This window comes from Phocoena phocoena, chromosome 15 (genome assembly GCF_963924675.1).
Source record: "Phocoena phocoena chromosome 15, mPhoPho1.1, whole genome shotgun sequence".
In the NCBI taxonomy this organism is placed as follows: domain Eukaryota; kingdom Metazoa; phylum Chordata; class Mammalia; order Artiodactyla; family Phocoenidae; genus Phocoena; species Phocoena phocoena.
In genome coordinates, this window is record NC_089233.1 from 54981351 (window position 1) to 55002480 (window position 21130).

The 21130-nt window shown below is 38.0% G+C and overlaps 1 protein-coding gene across 1 annotated transcript in view; it reads left to right on the top strand.

Annotated features, from left to right (window-relative positions):
* The window catches only part of FERMT1 (FERM domain containing kindlin 1), a 59149-nt gene that overhangs the window by 27677 nt on the left and 10342 nt on the right, over nt 1–21130 (top strand). Inside the window, exons 6-8 of the mRNA XM_065892077.1 lie at nt 6621–6728; nt 7144–7275; nt 9161–9210. Coding sequence (XP_065748149.1) covers nt 6621–6728; nt 7144–7275; nt 9161–9210 — 290 coding nt within the window. The remainder of the gene's footprint in view (nt 1–6620; nt 6729–7143; nt 7276–9160; nt 9211–21130) is intronic.

The following is a 21130-nucleotide window of genomic DNA, read 5'->3' on the forward strand; positions in this document are numbered from 1 at the left end:
GGAAACACCTAAACATCCATCAATAGGGAACTGGTTAAATACGTTATGGTCCATTCATATAGTGTTTTGATTAGGAGGAATGAATCAGCTTTCTTTTGATGGGGAGCATATTCAGGGAATATTACTGAATGAAAAAGAACAAGGTACAAAACAATCGGTAGAGAAACTACACTTTGTGGGGAACAAGGAAGGGAAAGAGACTGACTTTTTATTGTACACCCCTTGTCCCTTTTGAATTCATTCAAAATGAATTCCATCATTATATACTCTTTTGCCCAATTTAAGTGCATTTTAAAATGTGTGCATTTAAAAAAAACAAAAAAACTTTTGTGACTCCAGTAGTTTATAGTATTTTTTTAAATGTTCACAAGAGAAAAGGTACATCAGTCTTAATAAGAGGCCTAGAAGATACTAAAACTTGCTATCCAACTGGGGACTTCCCTGGTGGTCCAGTGATTAAGAATCCACCTTCCAATGCAGGGGACACAGGTTTGAGCCCTGGTCCGGGAAGATCCCACATGCTGCAGAACAACTAAGCTCGTGCACCACGACTACTGAGCCTGCGTGCCGCAACTACTGAGCCCACATGTCACAACTACTGATGCCCGCACACCTAGAGCCCATGCTCTGCAACAAGAGAAGCCACCGTGATGAGAAGCCCGCACACCTAAACGAAGAGTAGCCCACGCTTGCAGCAACTAGAGAAAACCTGTGCACAGAAATGAAGATCCAGCACAGCCAAAATAATTAATTAATTTAAAAAACTTGCTACCCAAGTTTTTAGGGAATCACTTAAGAGTGATTAGATCCAAATAGTAATCCTTTCCTGAGAGCATGAAAACTATGGGAGGTAGGTTTTGTTCTTTTTTATATTGTTGGTTGGTGGAAGGAGGGAAGGGTTTACTGAATTGACTAGATAGGGAGAAACAGGGATTCAAGCAGTGGAGTTGGCAGAAACCACGTGCTTTGGTGGTTTCTATTTTCAATTAACCAGGAGACAAAGGAAATTGAGGGCCAAGGAGAGGGCAGCAGTAGCCAGTTCCCACCAGGGAAAAATTTGTTTCTGAGTAGCTGAAACCACTGAAAGAGTTCTCAGGAAAAAAGCTTTTGGGACACCTGTTAATGAATGAACCTGTGAAGACCCAGGACCTTGTGCTGTCCCAGAGCCTCAGTGGGAATGTGAACAAGCCTCCAAAGAGGAAAATCCAGAGCTCTGTGGATGCCGCAGAGGAATCCAGGTTCCTCAGCAGGAGCCAGGCTGGCCCGGCCTCTTCTCTTGATGTTAGTCTGTAAATGCAGGCAACTCTTGTTTAACCAATATTCTGTCAAAGAGGTTTTTTTTAATCTGGCTTGGGGTGGAGGTTAAGTATTTTTAGGTGAGAAAGCTCTTATTAAATTTTTTAAATCTTTACTGACTGCATTTGAGAGAGAAGCCTTACAGGGTGATTTAACTTACTCTCACTAAAACCCCTACAGCAGACAGAGAGGGAGAAATAGATGATTGACTGATAGATAGATAGATAGACAAATATGACAGTTTGTTAGTCCAATTCAGATTTCGGCAACCACACATACTATTTAGATTTTGTGTTTCAGCTGTGAATTAAAGGCAGGGGCCTCTGGGGGAGTGGGTTGGGGGTTGCTTGCCTGGTTTTGGTGTGCACTGTGTGTGTGGTTTGTTTAGTTGTCATGTCTTTGGATTACAGTATAATTGACATGCCATAATATTTACGCATTGTAAGTGTACAATGTGATTTTCAGTGAATTTATATAGTTGTGCAACCATCACCACAATCTAGTTTTAAAACACTTGTGTCACCCAAAAATGTTTCCTCATACCCATTTGTGGTCAGTCCCTGCCCCCAGCCCCAGCCTGCACCTGGTCTGCTTTCTGTCTTGAGTTTTGCCTTTTCTAGAAATTTCACATATGGAATCATACAGTGTGTAATCTTGTATCTGGACTCTCGGCATGATGACTTTGAAGGTTATCTGTGTTTTTGCTGGAGTGGTGTCCTATCATGTGGATGGACACATTTGGATACACTTGTTTATCCATTTTCCAGTTGAGGGACATTGGGTTGTTTCTGGTTTGGAGCTGTTATGAATGATGCTACCATGAATGTTTTTATGCGTGTCATATTTTAGTTTGTTTTTGGAGGATTCTGGGGCAAATTCCTGAGGGTTTCTATGACACCTGTCGAAGTTCACAAAACAAGGACAGACTTTCTTAAGATTCTTATTATTCCAGCCTCCTGAGAACCACACCCCTGGATCTGCATTTGCCCTCCTTTCCAAGCAGCTTTAGAAATGCTGAGAAGGAGGGAGCCTGTGGACAGGTCATGATCCCACTGGCCTAAGAGCAGCACCGCTTGCCAGGCTCGGGCTCACTGCGGATTTTGGCCTTCCCTGTCACCTTTTTCCCTAGTGTGCATAAAGTTAATGCAAAACGAAAAACAAACTCATGCCAACCAACCCGTGATAAACCTGTTTAGATACTCTTACCTTTCTATTTCTCCCCCATGTTATCTTTAACATTTTATCTTTTTTAAAGGATACAGTAAAGTATAGCCTCAATATGAAAAAAAGAAAAAGAAAAGAAAATCAAACATAGGAGAGTTATTGTTTAATTGGTACAGAATTCCAGTTTTGTAAGATGAAATGAGTTCTGGAGACAGATGGTGGTAATGGTTGCACAGCAACGCAAGTGTACTTAATGCCACTGAACCATACACTTAAAAATGGCTAATACTAAAAAGGAATTATTTAGAGTAAAAATGGAAAATAGTCCTTTACCATGACCTTTCCCCTGAGAACTAGCCACAGTTAACAGCTTAATGATTAATCATTCATGCAGAGTTTTTCACATACATTTATAAACGTATTTTTGAACAGATTTTTAGGATGTTTTCTTCCTACATAAATAGGATCATGTATTTGCTGTGTAGCTCAATTCTTTTTATTTTTTTATTTTTATTTTTTTTTTGCGGTACGCGGGCCTCTCACTGTTGTGGCCTCTCCCGTTGCAGAGCACAGGCTCCGGACATGCAGGCCCAGCGGCCATGGCCCACGGGCCCAGCCGCCACGCGGCCTGTGGGATCTTCCCGGACCAGGGCACGAACCCACGTCCCCTGCATCAGCAGGCGGACTCTCAACCACTGCACCACCAGGGAAGCCCTCACTTCTTTTTATTTCATAATATATCACAGCCATCTTTTCATGTCAGCATATGTGTCTGACTCACTTTTTTTAACTAGTACAAAATAATCAGAGGAAAGGCTATAGTTTATCAGGACCTGTGGGTTGCTTGAAATTTTTCCTGTTTCAAAAACTGTAAACATTCTTGTACAAGTGTCTTTGATGAGTGCTTTGCATTTCTTTAGAATAGTAACTGATGTTTGAACATGCTCATGAAAGGGCAAAAAAAACATTTAAATATCCCACCAAAGTTCTTCCTACTGATCTCATGTGTGTAAGTGCCCGTTTGCACCACATCCTCACCAATACCAGCCATTACCAGCACTTACAGCCTGGGTAAATCTCATAAGAAAATAGAAATTATGTCATCTTGTTTTTTGGGGTTTTTTCTAATAAATTTATTTATTTACTTTTGGTTGTGTTGGGTCTTCGTTGCTGTGTGCAGGCTTTCTCTAGTTGCGGTGAGTGGGGGCTACTCTTCGTTGTGGTGTGCGGACTTCCCATTGCAGTGGCTTCTCTTGTTGTGGAGCATGGACTGTAGGCGCACGGGCTTCAGTAACTGCAGCACGTAGGCTCAGTAGTTGTGGCGCACAGGCTTAGTTGCTCCACAGCATGTGGGATCTTCCCAGACCAGGGCTCGAACCTGTGTCCCCTGCATTGGCAGGTGGATTCTTAACCACTATGCCACCAGGGAAGCCCTATGTCTTCTTGTTTTAATTTTAATTCTCTGATTACTAGTGAGGTTGAGAATCTTTCCTAATGTTTATGTGGCCATTTTGGTTTCTTCTGTGAATTGCCTGTTGATATATATATTTGCCCCATCTTCTATTGAACTCTTTATATTTTTCGTATTTATTTATAGGAGCACTTTGTGTGTAATGGATATTACCTTTTTTTATTGCAGATATTTCCTTTCAATCTATACCTTATAAACATATAATCTTATTCAGGGGATTTTTCACTTTAAAATGTTTAGTTATTGGGCTTCCCTGGTAGCGCAGTGGTTGAGAGTCCACCTGCCGATGCAGGGGACACGGGTTCGTGCCCCGGTCTGGGAAGATCCCACATGCTGCGGAGAGGCTGGTCCCATGAGCCATGGCCGCTGAGCCTGCGCTTCCGGAGCCTGTGCTCCGCAATGGGAAAGGGCACAACAGTGAGAGGCCCGCGTACCGCAAAAAAAAAAAAAAAAGTTTAGTTATTGATTGTCAAGTCAGCCTTATACAGCATAACCTAAAGTTTTCCTGTCTTGCTTAGAAAGGGCTTCCTTGCTGAAAAATTACAAAAAGTTTTCTCTCATGTTTCCTTCTAATAGTTTTGATTGTTATCTTTAGATTTTTTACAACTGCTTTTAGATATATAATTCACATAATACCATGCATTTCACATACCAACATTTCACCCATTTAATATGTACAAATCAATGGTTTTTAGTATATTCACAGAGTTGTGCAACCAACACCACTATCTAATTTCAGAGCATTTTCATCATCCCACCAAGAAGTCCATCACCCATTTGGAGTCTCTTCCCATTTCCCTCCAACCCTCCTAATCCTAAGCAACCATCAGTCTACTTTCTGTCTCTATGGATTTGCTTATTCTGGACATTTCATGTAAATGGAGTTATACAATATACAAACTATGTGGTACTTTGTGACAGTTTCTTTCACTTAGCCTAGTATTTTCAAGGTCTATTCATATTGTAGCATGTATCAGTATTTCATTTCTTTTCATTGCCAAATAATATTCCATTATATATATATGTATTTATGCATTTGTCAGCTGACAGACATCTGGATTATTTCTACTTTTTCACTATTATGAAAAATACTGCTGTAAACATTCATGTACAAGTCTGGGTTTTGTTTTGTTTTTTTGACTTTTTAAAATTAATGTAAAATATACAAAACATAACATTTGCCATTTTAACCATTTTTAGGTCTACAATTCAGTGGCATTAAGTACATTCACAGTGTTGTGCAACTATCACCACTATTTTCAGAACTATTTTATCATCCTGTACAGAAACGCTGTACCCATTAAACAAAGCTCCCCATTCTCCCCTTCCTCCAGCCCCTAGTAACCTCTATCCTACTTTCCGTCTGTATGAATTTGCCTAGTCTAGGTACTTCATGTAAGTGGAACCATACAATAATTGTCCTTTTGTGTCTGTCTGATTTCACTGAGCGTAATGTCTTCAAGGTTCATTTATGTTATAGCATGTATCAGAATTCCTTTCCTTTTCAAGGCTGAATAATACTCCATTGTATTCCATTGTATGTATTGGATATACATTACATTTTGTTTATTCAATCATCTATTGATAGATATTTTGGTTGTTTCTAGCTTTTGACAATTGTGAATAATGCTACTATGAACATTGGTGTAATAGTATTTGTTTGAGTCCCGGTTTTCAATTTTTTTTCAGTATATACTTATGAGTGGAATTGCTGGATCATATTCTATGTTCAGCTTTTTCAGAAACTGCCAAACTGTTTCCCATGGAGGCTACACCATTTTACATTCCCACCAGCAATGCACAGGGGTTCCAATTTGTCCACATTCTCACCAATATTTGTTATTATCTGTCCTTTAGATTAGATTCATCCTAGTGAATGTGAAGTGGTATCTCATTGTGGTTTTGCATGTTTAGATTCTTTAATCTATCTGTAATTTATGTATTTTGGATGTGTAAGATTGTTTTGTGATTTTCGATTTTTGTTCTCCAAATTGCTTGGCATTTTTAACACTGTTATAGTGCTGAATTCTTTCTTCCCCTGCTGATAAAATGCCATTTTCTTTTATATTAAATTATATACATACATAGGTCTGTTGCTGGATATTGATTTACTGACATTTTGTGAATTGCTATACCAATACCACACTATTTTAGTTGCTGCCACTTTATTATATATTTTAATATCTGGGAGGACAAGTGTCTCCCCAGCATTGTTCGTTTTCAAAATGTTCTTGGAGATATTTGAACATTGTCTCTTCCAGCCCAACTTGATCAGCTTGCATGAAGTTCCACTAAAATCCCCTGTCAGATTCTGATTAGATTTACAGAGTCTACAGATCAGCCTGGGGACCCCTTCTCCTTATACTTCTTATCACATAAACCATTTCACTACCTGTGTTTCCCAACAATAGAAGTGTGATAAGAAAGGGAAAATACTGGAATCTAAGATGGGTCAGTTTGGCCCCTTCAAGAAGCTCTGGAAAATATTTTGAGAAAGAAAGTTCTTAATTCTGAAGTAAAATGAGCTGGGGCAGTGGAAAGATAGAGGGGTTTCTTTCCGTTACCTGAACTAAAGTTTATTGCATCTGATTAACAAGGATTGGCCTCAGTTATTCTAGATCTTTTGTACTGTGGAATGTAAATATGCCCCCTCATACATACACACACATATATCTCTTTCTTTCTCTAGTACGATGCTGTCCGAATAAACCAACTTTATGAACAAGCCAGGTGGGCCATTCTCTTAGAAGAAATTGACTGCACGGAGGAAGAAATGTTGATCTTTGCAGCACTACAGGTATGGGAACCTCGGTACCTTTCTCTGAAAGGAGACAAAGCAAATTTGTTCTCCTTAAAGTTTCATTTTCTTCATACTGATTGTTTTTCTTTGAAAAAGAGCTGAAAATGAGGGTAGTAAATTATTTAAAATATTCCTCATAACCCATCCACATGCACATCTTATGAGGCATCAGTCTTGCCGTCCTCATCTCTTCTGCACTACAAGGTCAACCAGTGATGGGAAAGAACTGAGTTGGAACATGACTAACCATAAATCTCAAAATAATTTAAATTATATTTCATTTTCCTTACATAGCTGGGGGATCTCCTTCCAGGAGATGTTCAGTATTACAGGGGAATTGTCTTCAAAGAAGAAATGGCCGATGGATTCCCTTGTGTTTATAACATTCCTAAAACCTCTGTTTTTGTTGTAGTATCACATTAGCAAACTGTCGTTGTCTACTGAAATACAGGATTTTACAAATGAGTCTGAGGTCGACGAAGTAGAAGCAGCACTTTCTAATTTGGAAGTGACCCTGGAAGGTGGAAAAGCAGACAACACTTTGGTATGAATTTTTCTGATAACTCGGAATTGTGGCTTTGCTCTGATTGACAAACATAGATGAGTTTTTTTATTATTATAAATAAGGGAATATTTTGTCTGATTTTGAAAAATAGAAAATACTCTCTTCATCTGACAAACTTAAACCTAGCAAGAACTGACTAGCTTTTCTCAGGTCGCTCTGTAAGAGACGGTAAGGTATTTTCATCACTCTCAATGACGATTGTTTCATATTGTATTTCTTCTTAAAGATAAGCTAGCTTGTATGAGGGAAAGACTGCTGAGGGCTCCATTTCACTAGTGTGGAACATGAATTGGCCCTTTAACTTAAGTCTAGAAGAATGAGGTAGCCGTGAAAGTAGAGAAACCATATGATCTGTTGACTTAGTCATACATTTCAACTGGGCAAGGTTGGACATTGTAAAAAGTTCCTGAACATTTTGACTTTAGTAAATAAAGAAAAACTCTCCAGTAAAACAAAGAAATAACACTGTTTTATCATCTTTATTGCTCCTTACCCAAGAAATGTGGCTGAATGTCAGCTTTATAATTGCAATGCCCCTCCTTGTTTGATTCATTCATTGGGAGCCACTCTTTTGTATAATTTCTTCAGTCATTAGTTTAATCACATTGAATCAGAGAGGTAGAGTCATTGTAATTGGCTATAAATAGTAATAGATAAAAATGAGTCATTATATAGTTTTGTATTTAATGTGTGTTCTATTATGGTTAAATTCCTTAAAATAGGAAATTGGTATCATGCCAAAGCAAATACTTCATACAAACTGAATTCCCAGGTTCTGTAGAGATTCAGGCCCTGAATCACATTTATTAGAGACATGGGCCCCATGAAACTGGACTTCTCTTTTGTCTACATCCTCCACTAAATACTTACAATGGAAAAGTCATCCTTCTTAGAATAAATAAAAAATTCCCTTCTTACCTCCCTCAGTATTTTTATTTGATGCCAAACAATAGTCTTTTCAGTTTGAAAAAAGGCACCAACCTACACTGCAGAATGAACTTTGAACGAGATTCCTTCTGAGAGTTTAATCAGTGAACTAGATATAGCAAGACTTATCTACTCTGATGTAAACATTGTAAAATATTTTGTTTATACATAAAAGTAGTAGTTTTTTTATAAATTTATTTCTTTTATTTATTTCTTTTTGGCTGCATTGGGTCTTTGTTGCTGCACGTGGGCTTTCTCTAGTTGCAGCTATCAGGGGCTACTCTCCATTGCGGTATGCAGGCTTCTTATTGTGGTGGCTTCTCTTGTTGAGTAGCATGGGCTCTAGGCACGCGGGCTTCAGTAGTTGTGGCACATGGGCTCAGTAGTTGTGGTGCACGGGCTTAGTTGCTCTGCGGCATGCGGGATCTTCCCAGACCAGAGCTCGAACCCGTGTCCCCTGCATTGGCAGGTGGATTCTTAACCACTGCACAACCAGGGAAGCCCCAAATTAGTAGTTTCTAACTCAAATTTTTAACTTGAGTGATAGTGTGTGGTAGTTTTTAAAATCTTTTTTCATTTGTGTAATATATGACACAGAAAAGTAAAAAATACAAAAACGTACAGCTTAACAAATTAGTATTAATTTATCACCCAAGTCACCACCCAAATCAAGAACTAGAACTTTACCAATCACCCCAGAAGTCCCACATGTGCCCGATCCTAGTCCTAACCCTCCCCCACCTCACCCCCAAGGTAACAACTGGAAATGTAGCTGGTGTGACTGAGGAACTGAGTTTTTCAATTTATTTAATTTTAATTAATTCTAATGTAAATAGCTACACATGGCGGGTGGCTAAAGTGTGGGACAGTGCAGGTACAGAGTATCAGCACCACCTGTCTAATTACTGCTTGTCAAATGTTATCTGCTTTTCCTCAGGAGGACATTACTGATATCCCTAAACTTGCAGATAATCTCAGATTATTTAGGTAAGTCACCCTTGAAGAGGAAAGAAGTTACACAAAATCTTGCAGGTAAAGAGTCTAGGAGTTTAAATTGAACATCCATTAGGCAGGTTCATTGTTCAAAGGTAAGAGCATGAGCTTTGGCATCAGGCAATGGATGGAGTCCTAGCTCCACTATGCATATCAGCTGGGTGACCTCAGGTATTGTCCTTATGTCCCTGAGCCTCAGTTTCCTGATCTATAAAGTGGGGATATACCTTCCCTTAGGCTTGTTGGGAGAATTAAATTAGATGATGCATATGAAACATTGAGCATGGTGCCTGGCTCATTAAATGGTAGTGTAAACACGGCTGGTGTCAGTGATACTGAACACATATGCCAGACTGGAATTCTTTCTATGGTCCACCTGCTCAGGACTCTCACACTATTTGAAAGCTCTTTCATGGTTTAAAAATCAGTTGTCTCTAGAACTTTGATCCTGGGCTTATAGAGAGTAGTCACCTTAGTTTATCTACCTTCACCTGTTAAAGTATTTCTGATAAACTCCCCAGTCACCTCAGGTCAATCTGAAACTGTTAAAAAGGCAGAGAAGTTTTTTACCTTCTTCATGGGAAGAAAGGGCTGCCACATTTGTGATGGTGCCAAGGTGGGTTAGGATGAAAAGAGTAGGGTCCTTTTGAAGTTCTGTCAGTTACTTTATGGTTTGTTGACTTTTCTTAACAAGCTGACACTTCACTGAGTCAGTTGGCTTGAAAAGAAACACAAGTCGCTTTTTTTAACATATGATGCAAAGAAAGACTTGGAAAGAATGAACAATGAATCAGCTATAAATGAGAAACAAGCGTCTGAAGGTAACAATATTTGTCACTGGGTTTCTACAAGGTTTTTTTTTTTAGTGTGATTTTAGCAGATGGTTCCAAACAATAGGGTCATTCATTTAACTTCCGTGGCATAAATAGTTGCAACCATGCATATTGTTATAGTCAGAGCTACAGAAAAAAAATAAGGATTTGAATCCACAAATATATCTTAATAAATTATTAATAATTGTTCTTAAAAGAAATTCATTTGCCATTTTCTCTATATAGAGCAAATTGAGCTCTTCGCAAACCAAATAATGACAATATTCTTCCTATAGATGTTTTTGATGAAGGAAGCGATATCCTGAAACTAAGCCCTGAATCCGTATCACTTTAGGGTGATTATTATGCTAAAACTCACAAAGTTGTCCTCATATTTCACCAGTGGCTACTTTATCTACCAAAGGTTTCAAGGCATTGAATGTATAATATAATATGGTTTCTGGAAGAAAATAATAAAGGAGGAAGGGGGGGGATGAAACAGAAAAGGAGAAGGGAAGGGAGGAAAGATGTTGGAGAGTGGAGCTCTGCTGCTAGTGGGTGTGTGACCCTTATAGACCCTTCATTTCTCTGGGCCTCCTTTCCTCAGCAGGAGAAGAGCATTGAACTAACCCTTTGATTTTTAATTTTTTTTTTCTTTGACAGTGAATCTCTTTTTTTCCCCCTAAACACATCTATTGAACCACTATATAAATAGTGAACTTCACTTCCTAGCAACATGGCCTCTGATCTGGTGCAAATCTCAGTCTCACTATAAATTCATTTGAATGTTGGGTAAGATAAAAAGAATTGTCAATACAAAGTTGATCTTGAAGTGAGACTGGGAAATCTCAGCTTGCAGGAAACAAAGAGGGAACTAGTTCTACAAATGAAGCTTCAGCTGCACAGGGGGATTTGGCCATGAACATTGATTCTCATGGCTCAGGGCTGGAATTTTAATCCCCATACAGGATTCAAGGTGGGGTTGCCTCCTGTAAAGTTATGAGCCAGGACTGAAGCTGCTGCCTAAAGCCAGAAACTTGCAAGAGCTGCCTTCTCTGCTTAACAGGGAGTAGAAAAACTGCCATCAGTCAAAGGAAGAGTAAGTTCATCCTTGCGTAGAGTGCTGTGTGGGGAGATGAAATGTCTCTTGAAAAGTCAGAGCCAAGGTCTGTGCCACACACAGATGTAGATCTAAATTTAAATGTCTTATATGATAAGAGAATTCTGAAAAATAAAACACAAACTGGTCCAGAACCACAAAAGCTATGAAACCCTAGCAAATGTAATTGCAAAAATACTTGGAGGGAAATATTCACAATCTAGCATGCGTGGACCTTCTACAGAAAACAGCAACACCCCCAAAACAAACAAACAAACAACCTCCCAATAAAAATTACTAACTATGTGAGTTCATGAACCACCATAAAGAAAAGTCAGTAGGCCCAGTAAATAAGAGGATTAGCCATTTTAATAATTTTAGGTAATAGAACAATCTGAAGAAACCATAAAATGAGTATGTTTAGAATCATTAAGTACATTGAAAGGTAAAAATTGTAATGAAAGGCAGTATTAGAAACTCTAAAAAAGAAAAATATAGTCATTGAAATTAAAAATTGAATACATGTATTAAACATCAAGTTCAAAACACAAAGAGGGACTTAGAAAGGTAGAATTGGAAGATATGGTATAGATAGAATGAGAAGGTTCAACTAGGAGTTTCAGAAGGAAAAAAAGGGGAGAAGCAAACATTCCAAAGAGAATGCTTATTTTCCATAATTGTTGAAGACAAACTCCTTAAATTCAAGAATCACAAATCCCAACAAAATAAATCAGTATAAACGTACATCTTGGTGTGGCCAACCATTGGTAAGAGAAAGTCTTTAAAGTCAAAGAGAAGAGATAGATTTCCTATAAAGGAAAAACTGTTCTTGTTGGCTGGAAGATATCTTGAAAGGGCTAAGAGAAGATAACAATCAATCTAGAACTTTATGTCCAATCTCTCAACATTTTACTTGCTACAAACCCTTAAATATAAATCAGGCAAGATACAATCCTAATAGTCAATTACATATTTAATAAAAACAATGATTTATCCCCAAACTGTAAGGTGTAACCACTGTTGGAGAGACTACCTTGGAATAAATGGCTCCACAGCAGGGTTATAGGGAGAGGTTACAAATAAAACTCATTCATGGAGTCATTCATAATCAAGTTACTGTAGCAAAGAAGTTCCAGTCAGACATACCCAATGTGCTATAGAAGACTGTCAGTGTGATTTAGTTCATAAATAAGAGACTCTTAAATTTGGTAGAATCTTTACAGTATTTTTAAAGAGATGGAGGGTGACTACGAAAATCTTTGGTCCTACTCTAAGGCTCACTGGTTATCACATGCAAAATTACCTGTAAGAGTTATACTTAAAAAAAAAAAAAAGAGGGACTTGCCTGGTGGCTCACTAGTTAAAAACCCACCTGCCACTGCAGGGGACACAGGTTCGATCCCTGGTCTGGGAATATCCCACATGCCACGGAGCAACTAAGTCCAAGAGCCACAACTACTGGGCCCACATGCTGCAACTACTGAAACCCATGTACCTAGAACCCGTGTTCTGCAATGAGAAGTCACTGCAATGTGAAGTCTGCTACCGCAACGAAGAGTAGCCCCTGCTCACTGCAACTAGAGAAAGCCTGCGCACAGGAACGAAGACCCAACGCAGCCAAAAAAAAAAAAATGTTCCAAATCTATGACCTCTCTGTGATGATAAGTGGCCATCAGTAGTGAGCCTCCAGATACTTTCAAAATAATAAATGCACTTAATCTGTCATTTAGGAAAAGGTGATTGTAAAATGAGTGAGAAAATAACCAGTTTTTGAAAGATATTAATGCTGTGAAGAGAACATTTTGGGTTTTGGGGGGGGGATTTTTTGCTTTTGCTTTTTTTAACATCTTTATTGGAGTAAAATTGCTTTACAATGGTGTGTTAGTTTCTGCTTTATAACAAAGTGAATCAGTTATACATATACATATGTTCCCATATCTCTTCCCTCTTGCGTCTCCCTCCCTCCCACCCTCGCTATCCCACCCCTCTAGGTGGTCACAAACCACCTAGCTGATCTCCCTGTGCTATGCGGCTGCTTCCCACTAGCTATCTATATTACGTTTGGTAGTGTATATATGTCAATGCCACTCTCTCACTTTCTCAGAGCTTACCCTGCCCCCTCCCCATATCCTCAAGTCCAGGCTCTAGTAGGTCTGTGTCTTTATTCCCGTCTTACCCCTAGGTTCTTCATGACCTTTTCTTTTTTTCTTAGATTCCATATATATGAGTTAGCATACAGCGTTTGTTTTTCTCTTTCTGACTTACTTCACTCTGTATGAAAGACTCTAGGTCCATCCACCTCACTACAAATCTCTCAATTTCGTTTCTTTTTTGGCTGTGTAATATTCCATTGTATATATGTGCCACATCTTCTTTATCCATTCATCTGTTGATGGACACTTAGGTTGCTTCCATGTCCTGGCTATTGTAAATAGAGCTGCAATGAACATTTTGGAACATGACTCTTTTTGAATTATGGTTTTCTCAGGGTATATGCCCAGTAGTGGGATTGCTGGGTCATATGGTAGTTCTATTTTAGTTTTTTAAGGAACCTCCACACTGTTCTCCATAGTGGCTGTATCAATTTATATTCCCACCAACAGTGCAAGAGTGTTTCCTTTTCTCCACACCCTCTCCAGCATTTACTGTTTGCAGATTTTCTGATGATGGCCATTCTGACCGGTGTGAGGTGATACCTCAATGTAGTTTTGATATGCATTTCTCTAATGATTAGTGATGTTGAGAATTCTTTCATGTGTCTGTTGGCAATCTGTATATCTTCTTTGGGGAAATGTCTATTTAGCTCGTCTGCCCCTTTGTGGATTAGGTTGTTTGATTTTTTGTCATTGAGCTGCATGAGCTGCTTGTAAATCTTGGAGATTAATCCTTTGTCAGTTGCTTCATTTGCAAATATTTTCTCCCATTCTGAGGGTTACCTTTTTGTCTTGTTTGTGGTTTCCTTTACTGTGCAAAAGCTTTGAAGTTTCATTAGATCCCATTTGTTTGTTTTTATTTCCATTTTCCTAGGAGGTGAATCAAAAAGGATCTTGCTGTGATTTCTGTCATAGAGTGTTCTACCTATGTTTTCCTATAAGAGTTTGATAGTGTCTGGCCTTACATTTAGGTCTTTAATCCATTTTGAGTTTATTTTTGTGTATGGTGTTAGGAAATTTTCTAATTTCATACTTTTACATGTACCTATCCAGTTTTCCCAGCACCACTTATTGAAGAGGCTGTCTTTTCTCCACTGTATATTCTTGCCTCCTTTATCAAAGATAAGGTGACCATATGTGCGTGGGTTTATCTCTGGGCTTTCTATCCTGTTCCATTGATCTATATGTCTGTTTTTGTGTCAGTACCATACTGTCTTGATTACTGTAGCTTTGTAGAATAGTCTGAAGTCAGGGAGCCTGATTCCTCCAGCTCCATTTTTCGTTCTGAAGATTGCTTTGGCTATTTGGGGTCTTTTGTGTTTCCATACAAATTGTGAAATTTTTTGTTCTAGTTTTGTGAAAAATGCCATTGGTAGTTTGATAGGAATTGCATTGAATCTGTAGATTACTTTGGGTAGTAGAGTCATTTTCACAATGTTGATTCTTCCAATCCAAGAACATGGTATATCTCTCCATCTATTTGTATCATCTTTAATTTCTTTCATCAGTGTCTTATAATTTTCCGCATACAGGTCTTTTGTCTACTTAGTTTATTCCTAGATATTTTATTCTTTTTGTTGCAATGGTAAATGGGAGTGTTTTCTTAATTTCACTTCCAGATTTTTCATCATTAGGAATGACAGAGATTTCTGTGCATTAATGTATCCTGCTACTTTACCAAATTCATTGATTAGCTCTCGAAGTTTCCTGTCAGCATCTTTAGGATTCTCTATGTAGAGTATCATGTCATCTGCAAACAGTAACAGCTTTACTTCTTTTTTTCCAATTTGGATTCCTTTTATTTCCTTTTCTTCTCTGATTGCTGTGGCTAAAACCTCCAAAACAATGTTGAATAAGAGTGCTGAGAGTGGGCAACCTTGTCTTGTTCCTGATCTTAGTGGAAATGGTTTCAGTTTTTCATCATTGAGGACAATGTGGGCTGTGGGTTTGTTATATATGGCCTTTATTATGGTGAGAAAAGTTTACTCTAGGCCTACTTTCTGCAGGGTTTTTATCATAAATGGGTGTTGAATTTTGTCGAAAGCTTTCTCTGCATCTATTGAGATGATCATATGGTTTTTTCCTTCAGTTTGTTAATATGATGTATCACGTTGATTGATTTGTGTATATTGAAGAATCCTTGCATTCCTGGAATAAACCCCACTCGATCATGGTGTATGATCCTATTAATGTGCTGTTGGTTTCTGTTTGCTTGTATTTTGTTGAAAATTTTTGCATCTATGTTCATCAGTGATATTGGCCTATAGTTTTCTTTCTTTGTGACATCTTTGTCTGGTTTTGGTATCAGGGTGATAGTGACCTTGTAGAATGAGTTTGGGAGTGTTCCTCCCTCTGCCATATTTTGGAAGAGTTTGAGGATAGGTGTTAGCTCTTTTCTAAATGTTTGATAGAATTTGCCTGTGAAGCCATCTGGTCCTGGGCTTTTGTTGTTGGAAGATTTTTAATCACAGTTTCAATTTCAGTGCTTGTGATTGGTCTGTTCATATTTTCTATTTCTTCCTGGTTCAGTCTCGGCAGGTGCTGTCTACAAGAGACCCACTTCAGACCTAGGGACACATACAGACTGAAAGTGAGAGGATGGAAAAAGATATTCTATGCAAATGGAAATCAAAAGAAAGCCAGAGTAGCAATTCTCATATCAGACAAAATAGACTTTAAAATAAAGACTATTACAAGAGACAAAGAATGACACTACATAATGATCAAGAGATCGATCCAAGAAGAAGATATAACAATTGTAAATATTTATGCACCCACATAGGAGCACCTCAATACATAAGGCAAATGCTAACAGCCATAATAGGGGAAATCGACAGTACCGCAATCATAGTAGGGGACTTTAACACCCCACTTTCACCAATGGACAGATCATCCAAAATGAAAGTAAATAAGGAAACACCAGCTTTAAATGAAACATTAAACAAGATGGACTAAATTGATATTTATAGGACATTCCTTCCAAAAACAACAGAATAGACATTTTTCTCAAGTGCTCATGGAATATTCTCCAGGATAGATCATATCTTGGGTCATAAATCAAGCCTTGGTAAATTTAAGAAAATTGAAATTGTATCAAGTATCTTTTCCAACCACAATGCTATGAGACTAGATATCAATTACAGGAAAAGATCTGTAAAAAGTACAAACACATGGAGGCTAAGCAATACACTACTTAATAACCAAGTTATCACTGAAGAAATCAAAGAGGAAATCAAAAAATAACTAGAAACAAATGACAATGGAGACACAACGACCCAAAACCTATGGGATGCAGCAATAGCAGTTCTAAGAGGGAAGTTTATAGCAATACAGTTCTACCTTAAGAAACAGGAAACATCTCAAATAAAGCAATTAGAGAAAGAAGAACAAAAAGCCCCCAAATTTAGCAGAAGGAAAGAAATCATAAAGATCGGATCAGAAATAAATGAAAAAGAAATGAAGGAAATGATAGCAAAGATCAATAAAACTAAAAGCTGGTTCTTTGAGCAGATAAACAAAATTGATAAACCGCTAGCCAGACTCATCAAGGAAGAATTAGAAATGAAAAAGGAGAAGAAACAACTGACACTGCAGAAATACAAAGGATCATGAGAGATTACTACAAGCAACTCTATGCCATGAAAATGGACAACCTGCAAGAAATGGACAAATTTTTTGAAATGCACAACCTGCTGAGACTGAACCAGGGAGAAATAGAAAATATGAACAGACCAGTCACAAGCACTGAGATTGAAACTGTGATTAAATATCTTCCAACAGACAAAAGCCCAGGACCAGGTGGCTTCACAGGTGAATTCTATCAAACATTTAGAGAAGAGCTAACGCCTATCCTTCTCAAACTCTTCCAAAGTAAAGCGGAGGGAGGAACACTCCCAAACTCATTCTACGAGGCCACCATCACCCTGATACGAAAACCAGACAAAGATGTCACAAAGAAAGAAAACTACAGGCCAATATCACTGATGAAATACTAGCAAACAGAATCCAGCAGCACATTAAAAGGATCACACAACATGATCAAGTGGGGTTTATTCCAGGAATGCAAGGATTCTTCAATATACGCAAATCAATCAATGTGATAAACCATATTAACAAATTGAAAGAGAAAAACCATATGATCATCTCAATAGATGCAGAAAAAGCTTTCGACAAAATTCAACACCCATTTATGATAAAAACCCTGCAGAAAGTAGGCATAGAGGGAACTTTCTTCAACATAATAAAGGCCATATGTGACAAACCCACAGCCAACTTTGTCCTTAATGGTGAAAAACTGAAACCATTTCCACTAAGATCAGGAAAAAGACAAGGTTGCCCACTCTCACCACTCTTATTCAACATAGTTTGGGAAGTTTTAGCCACAGCAATCAGAGAAGAAAAAGAAATAAAAGGAATCCAAATCAGAAAAGAAGAAGTAAAGCTGTCACTGTTTGCAGATGACATGATACTCTACATAGAGAATCCTAAAGATGCTGCCAGAAAACTACGAAAGCTCATCAGTGAATTTGGTAAAGTAGCAGGATACAAAATTAATGCACAGAAATCTCTGGCATTCCTATACACTAATGATGAAAAATCTGAAAGTGAAATTAAGAAAACACTCCCATTTACCATTGCAACAGAAAGAATAAAATATCTCGGAATAAACCTACCTAAAAGACCTGTATGCAGAAAATTATAAGACACTGATGAAGAGAACATTTTGAAACAATTATCTGGAAATGTTTCCATTGCCACAGTGTTGCCAATAATCATACTGCCTATTAAAACAATATTATCTGCTCATCTTTAAAACCTGGAAACAGAATTTTTCTATGTTAAAGCATCCAAATTAAGAGTGATAATGTATTTTAAACCCACTTATTAAAAATATTAAAGAGCAACATATCCTGATCAATTTGCATATGTGAATTATTGGCATCAGCGAAGAGGAAATTAGCAGCCTTGTTTCAACAAAAACCTTCACAAACAGGTAGACGGCATTAAAATATGAATAGTGTGATTTAGTAAACACGGCCAACAGTGTGCTTCCTCCACTGGGGTTTGTATAACTGAGCAATAACCTCCCTTCTTGAAACAAACCAAACTTTTCACATATATTTATTTTTAATTTAGGATTATATAAGTTTTGTAATGTATGTATTGTAATATATTACAAATAAATAATTGTAAATATGTTAGGGGGTAGGTATTCAAAATATTTTACGGATTGAGTGTGCCACATTTTAGTTTGGAGATCACTGGTCTGGAGTTGTGTTTCTCAAACGAGGGAACCATGTTAGGAAAGGTTACTTAAAATGAAGATGGCTGGGCCCTAAACTGAACCTGCTGAATAGGAAGGATTCTCTGGGACTGGGCCCAGGCTTGTATATCTTCAACAAGTTCCCTCCCAATTCTGATGAACACCAGAATTTGAGAACCATTTTTCTGGAAAATAAAGCCCAGCTCCTTAGGTGGACATTCAGAGTCCCACCGTGGCCCTCATCTGCTTGCTGTTCTGGTCCCCATCAGCCCCACACATGGAAATGCTGTAACCTCAGAAACTGCCTCTTTGCCCATTTCCATGGCTCAGCCCAGCACCCAGCATGAGGCAGATGTCCAAGAAGTGTTGACCCAACTCCTACCAGCAAGGTGCCAGGCTCTGACTCGTCTCTGCATTTTGCACATGCAGTTGCCTGAACTCTTTTTTTTTTTTTTTAATTTTATTTATTTTTGGCTGTGTTGGGTTTTTGTTGCTGCATGTGAGCTTCCTCTAGTTGTGGTGAGTGGGGGCTACGCTTCGTTGCGGTGTGCGGGCTTCTCATTGCTGTGGCTTCTCTTGTTGCGGAACATGGGCCCTAGGCACATGGGCTTCAGTAGTTGCAACACGCAGGCTCAGTAGTTGTGGCACACGGGCTTAGCTGCTCCATGACATGTGGGATCTTCCCAGACCAGGGATCAAACCCATGTCCCCTGCATTGGCAGGTGGATTCTTAACCACTGTGCCACCAGGGAAGTCCCTGAACTTTTCTTTTTGAAATTTCTTTTCCCTGTTCCTCCCATCAAATTCTTATTGATCCTTCATTCTATGTTTAAATGTTGTGTACTCTGTTACTCACCACTCCTATGTCCTTGTGGTATGACTTACCACGTTTTATTATATTTATTTACTTATACATTTCCCTCTTTTAATTACAAGCTCCATGAGTATTTGACACTGTCTCTTTTTTTTTTTTTTTTTTGTCATACTTCAGGTAACATTTATTGATTGCTTGTTTTGTTTTTTGGTTTTCTGAAATTTTTTTTATTGAGATAACATTGATTTATAACATTATATGTTTCATATGTACAATGTTATATTTCTACTCCTGTATACCCTACAGTGTGCTCACCACCAAAAATTTAGTTTCTATCCATCACCATACAGTTGATCCCCTTTACCCATTTTGCCACCCCTGCCCCACCCCTACCCCTCTAGTAACTACTACTCTGATCTCTGTTATCTAGGTGTTTGTTTTGGTTTGTTCATTTATTTTGTCTTTTGTTTTTTTATTAGTTCTTTGTATTCCACACATGAGTGAAATCATATGGTATTTGTCTTTCTCTGTCTGACTTATTTCACTTAACATAATACCCTCAAAGTCCATCCATGTGGCCATAAATGGCAAGATTTCATTCTATTTTGTGGCTAATATTCCATTGTGAATATGTATGTATATATTCATATACATATACATACCACATCTTCTTTATCTGTTCATTTATCGATGGACGCTTTGGTTGTTTCCATATCTTGGCAATAAATAATGCCACAGTGAACATAAAGGTGTATATATCTTTCCAAATTAGTGTTCTCGTATTCTATGGATAAATACCCAGAAATGAAATTGCTGGGTTATGTGGTAGTTCTATTCTTAATTTTTTGAGGAATCTCCATATTTTTTTCCATGGTGGCTACACTGGTTTGCATTCCTACCAACAACGTATGAGGGTTCCCTTTTCTCCACAACTTCACCAATACTTGTTATTTCTTGTGTTTTTTATAATAGCCAATCTAACAGGCATGAGATGATTTTAACCTTGTAGTTTTGATTTGCATTTCCCTAATAATTAGTGATGTTGAACATCTTTTCATGTACCTGTTGGCCATCTGTATGTCTTTGGGAAAATGTCTATTCAGCTCCTCTGCCCGGTTTTTAATTGGGTTGTTTGTTTTTTGTTGTTGTTGAGTTGTATGAGCTCTTTATATATTTTGGATATTAATGCCTTATTGGATATACCATTTGCAAACATCTTCTCCCATTCAGTAGGTTGTCTGTTCATTTTGTTGATGGTTTCCTTTGCTGTGCAGAAGCTTCTCAGTTTTATGTTATCCAATTTTTAAATGTTTGCTTTTTTTTCCCTTGTCTGAGGAGATTTATCTAGAAAGATATTGCTAAGACCAATGTCTTAGCAATGCTAGCAAACATAGGCATACTGCCTATGTTTTCTTCTGGTGGTTTATGGTTTTAGGCATGGTTAAGACTTACATTCAAGTCTTTAATCCATTTTGAGTTGTTTTTTGTGTATGGTGTGAGATGGTGATCTCGTTTCATTTTTTGCCTGTAGCAGTCCAGTTTTTCCAACACCATTTGTTGAAGAGACTATTCTTTCTCCATTGTATGTACTTTGCACCTTTGTCATAAATTAATTGTCCATAACCGCATGGGTTTTTCTGCCAATACCATGCTGTTTTGATTACTATGGCTTTGTGATTTAGTTTAAAATCAGGGTGGGTGGTACCTCCAGCTTTGTTTTTTCATTTGTTTGTTTTTTGTTTTGTTTCATTTCATTTTGTTTTGTTTTGTTTT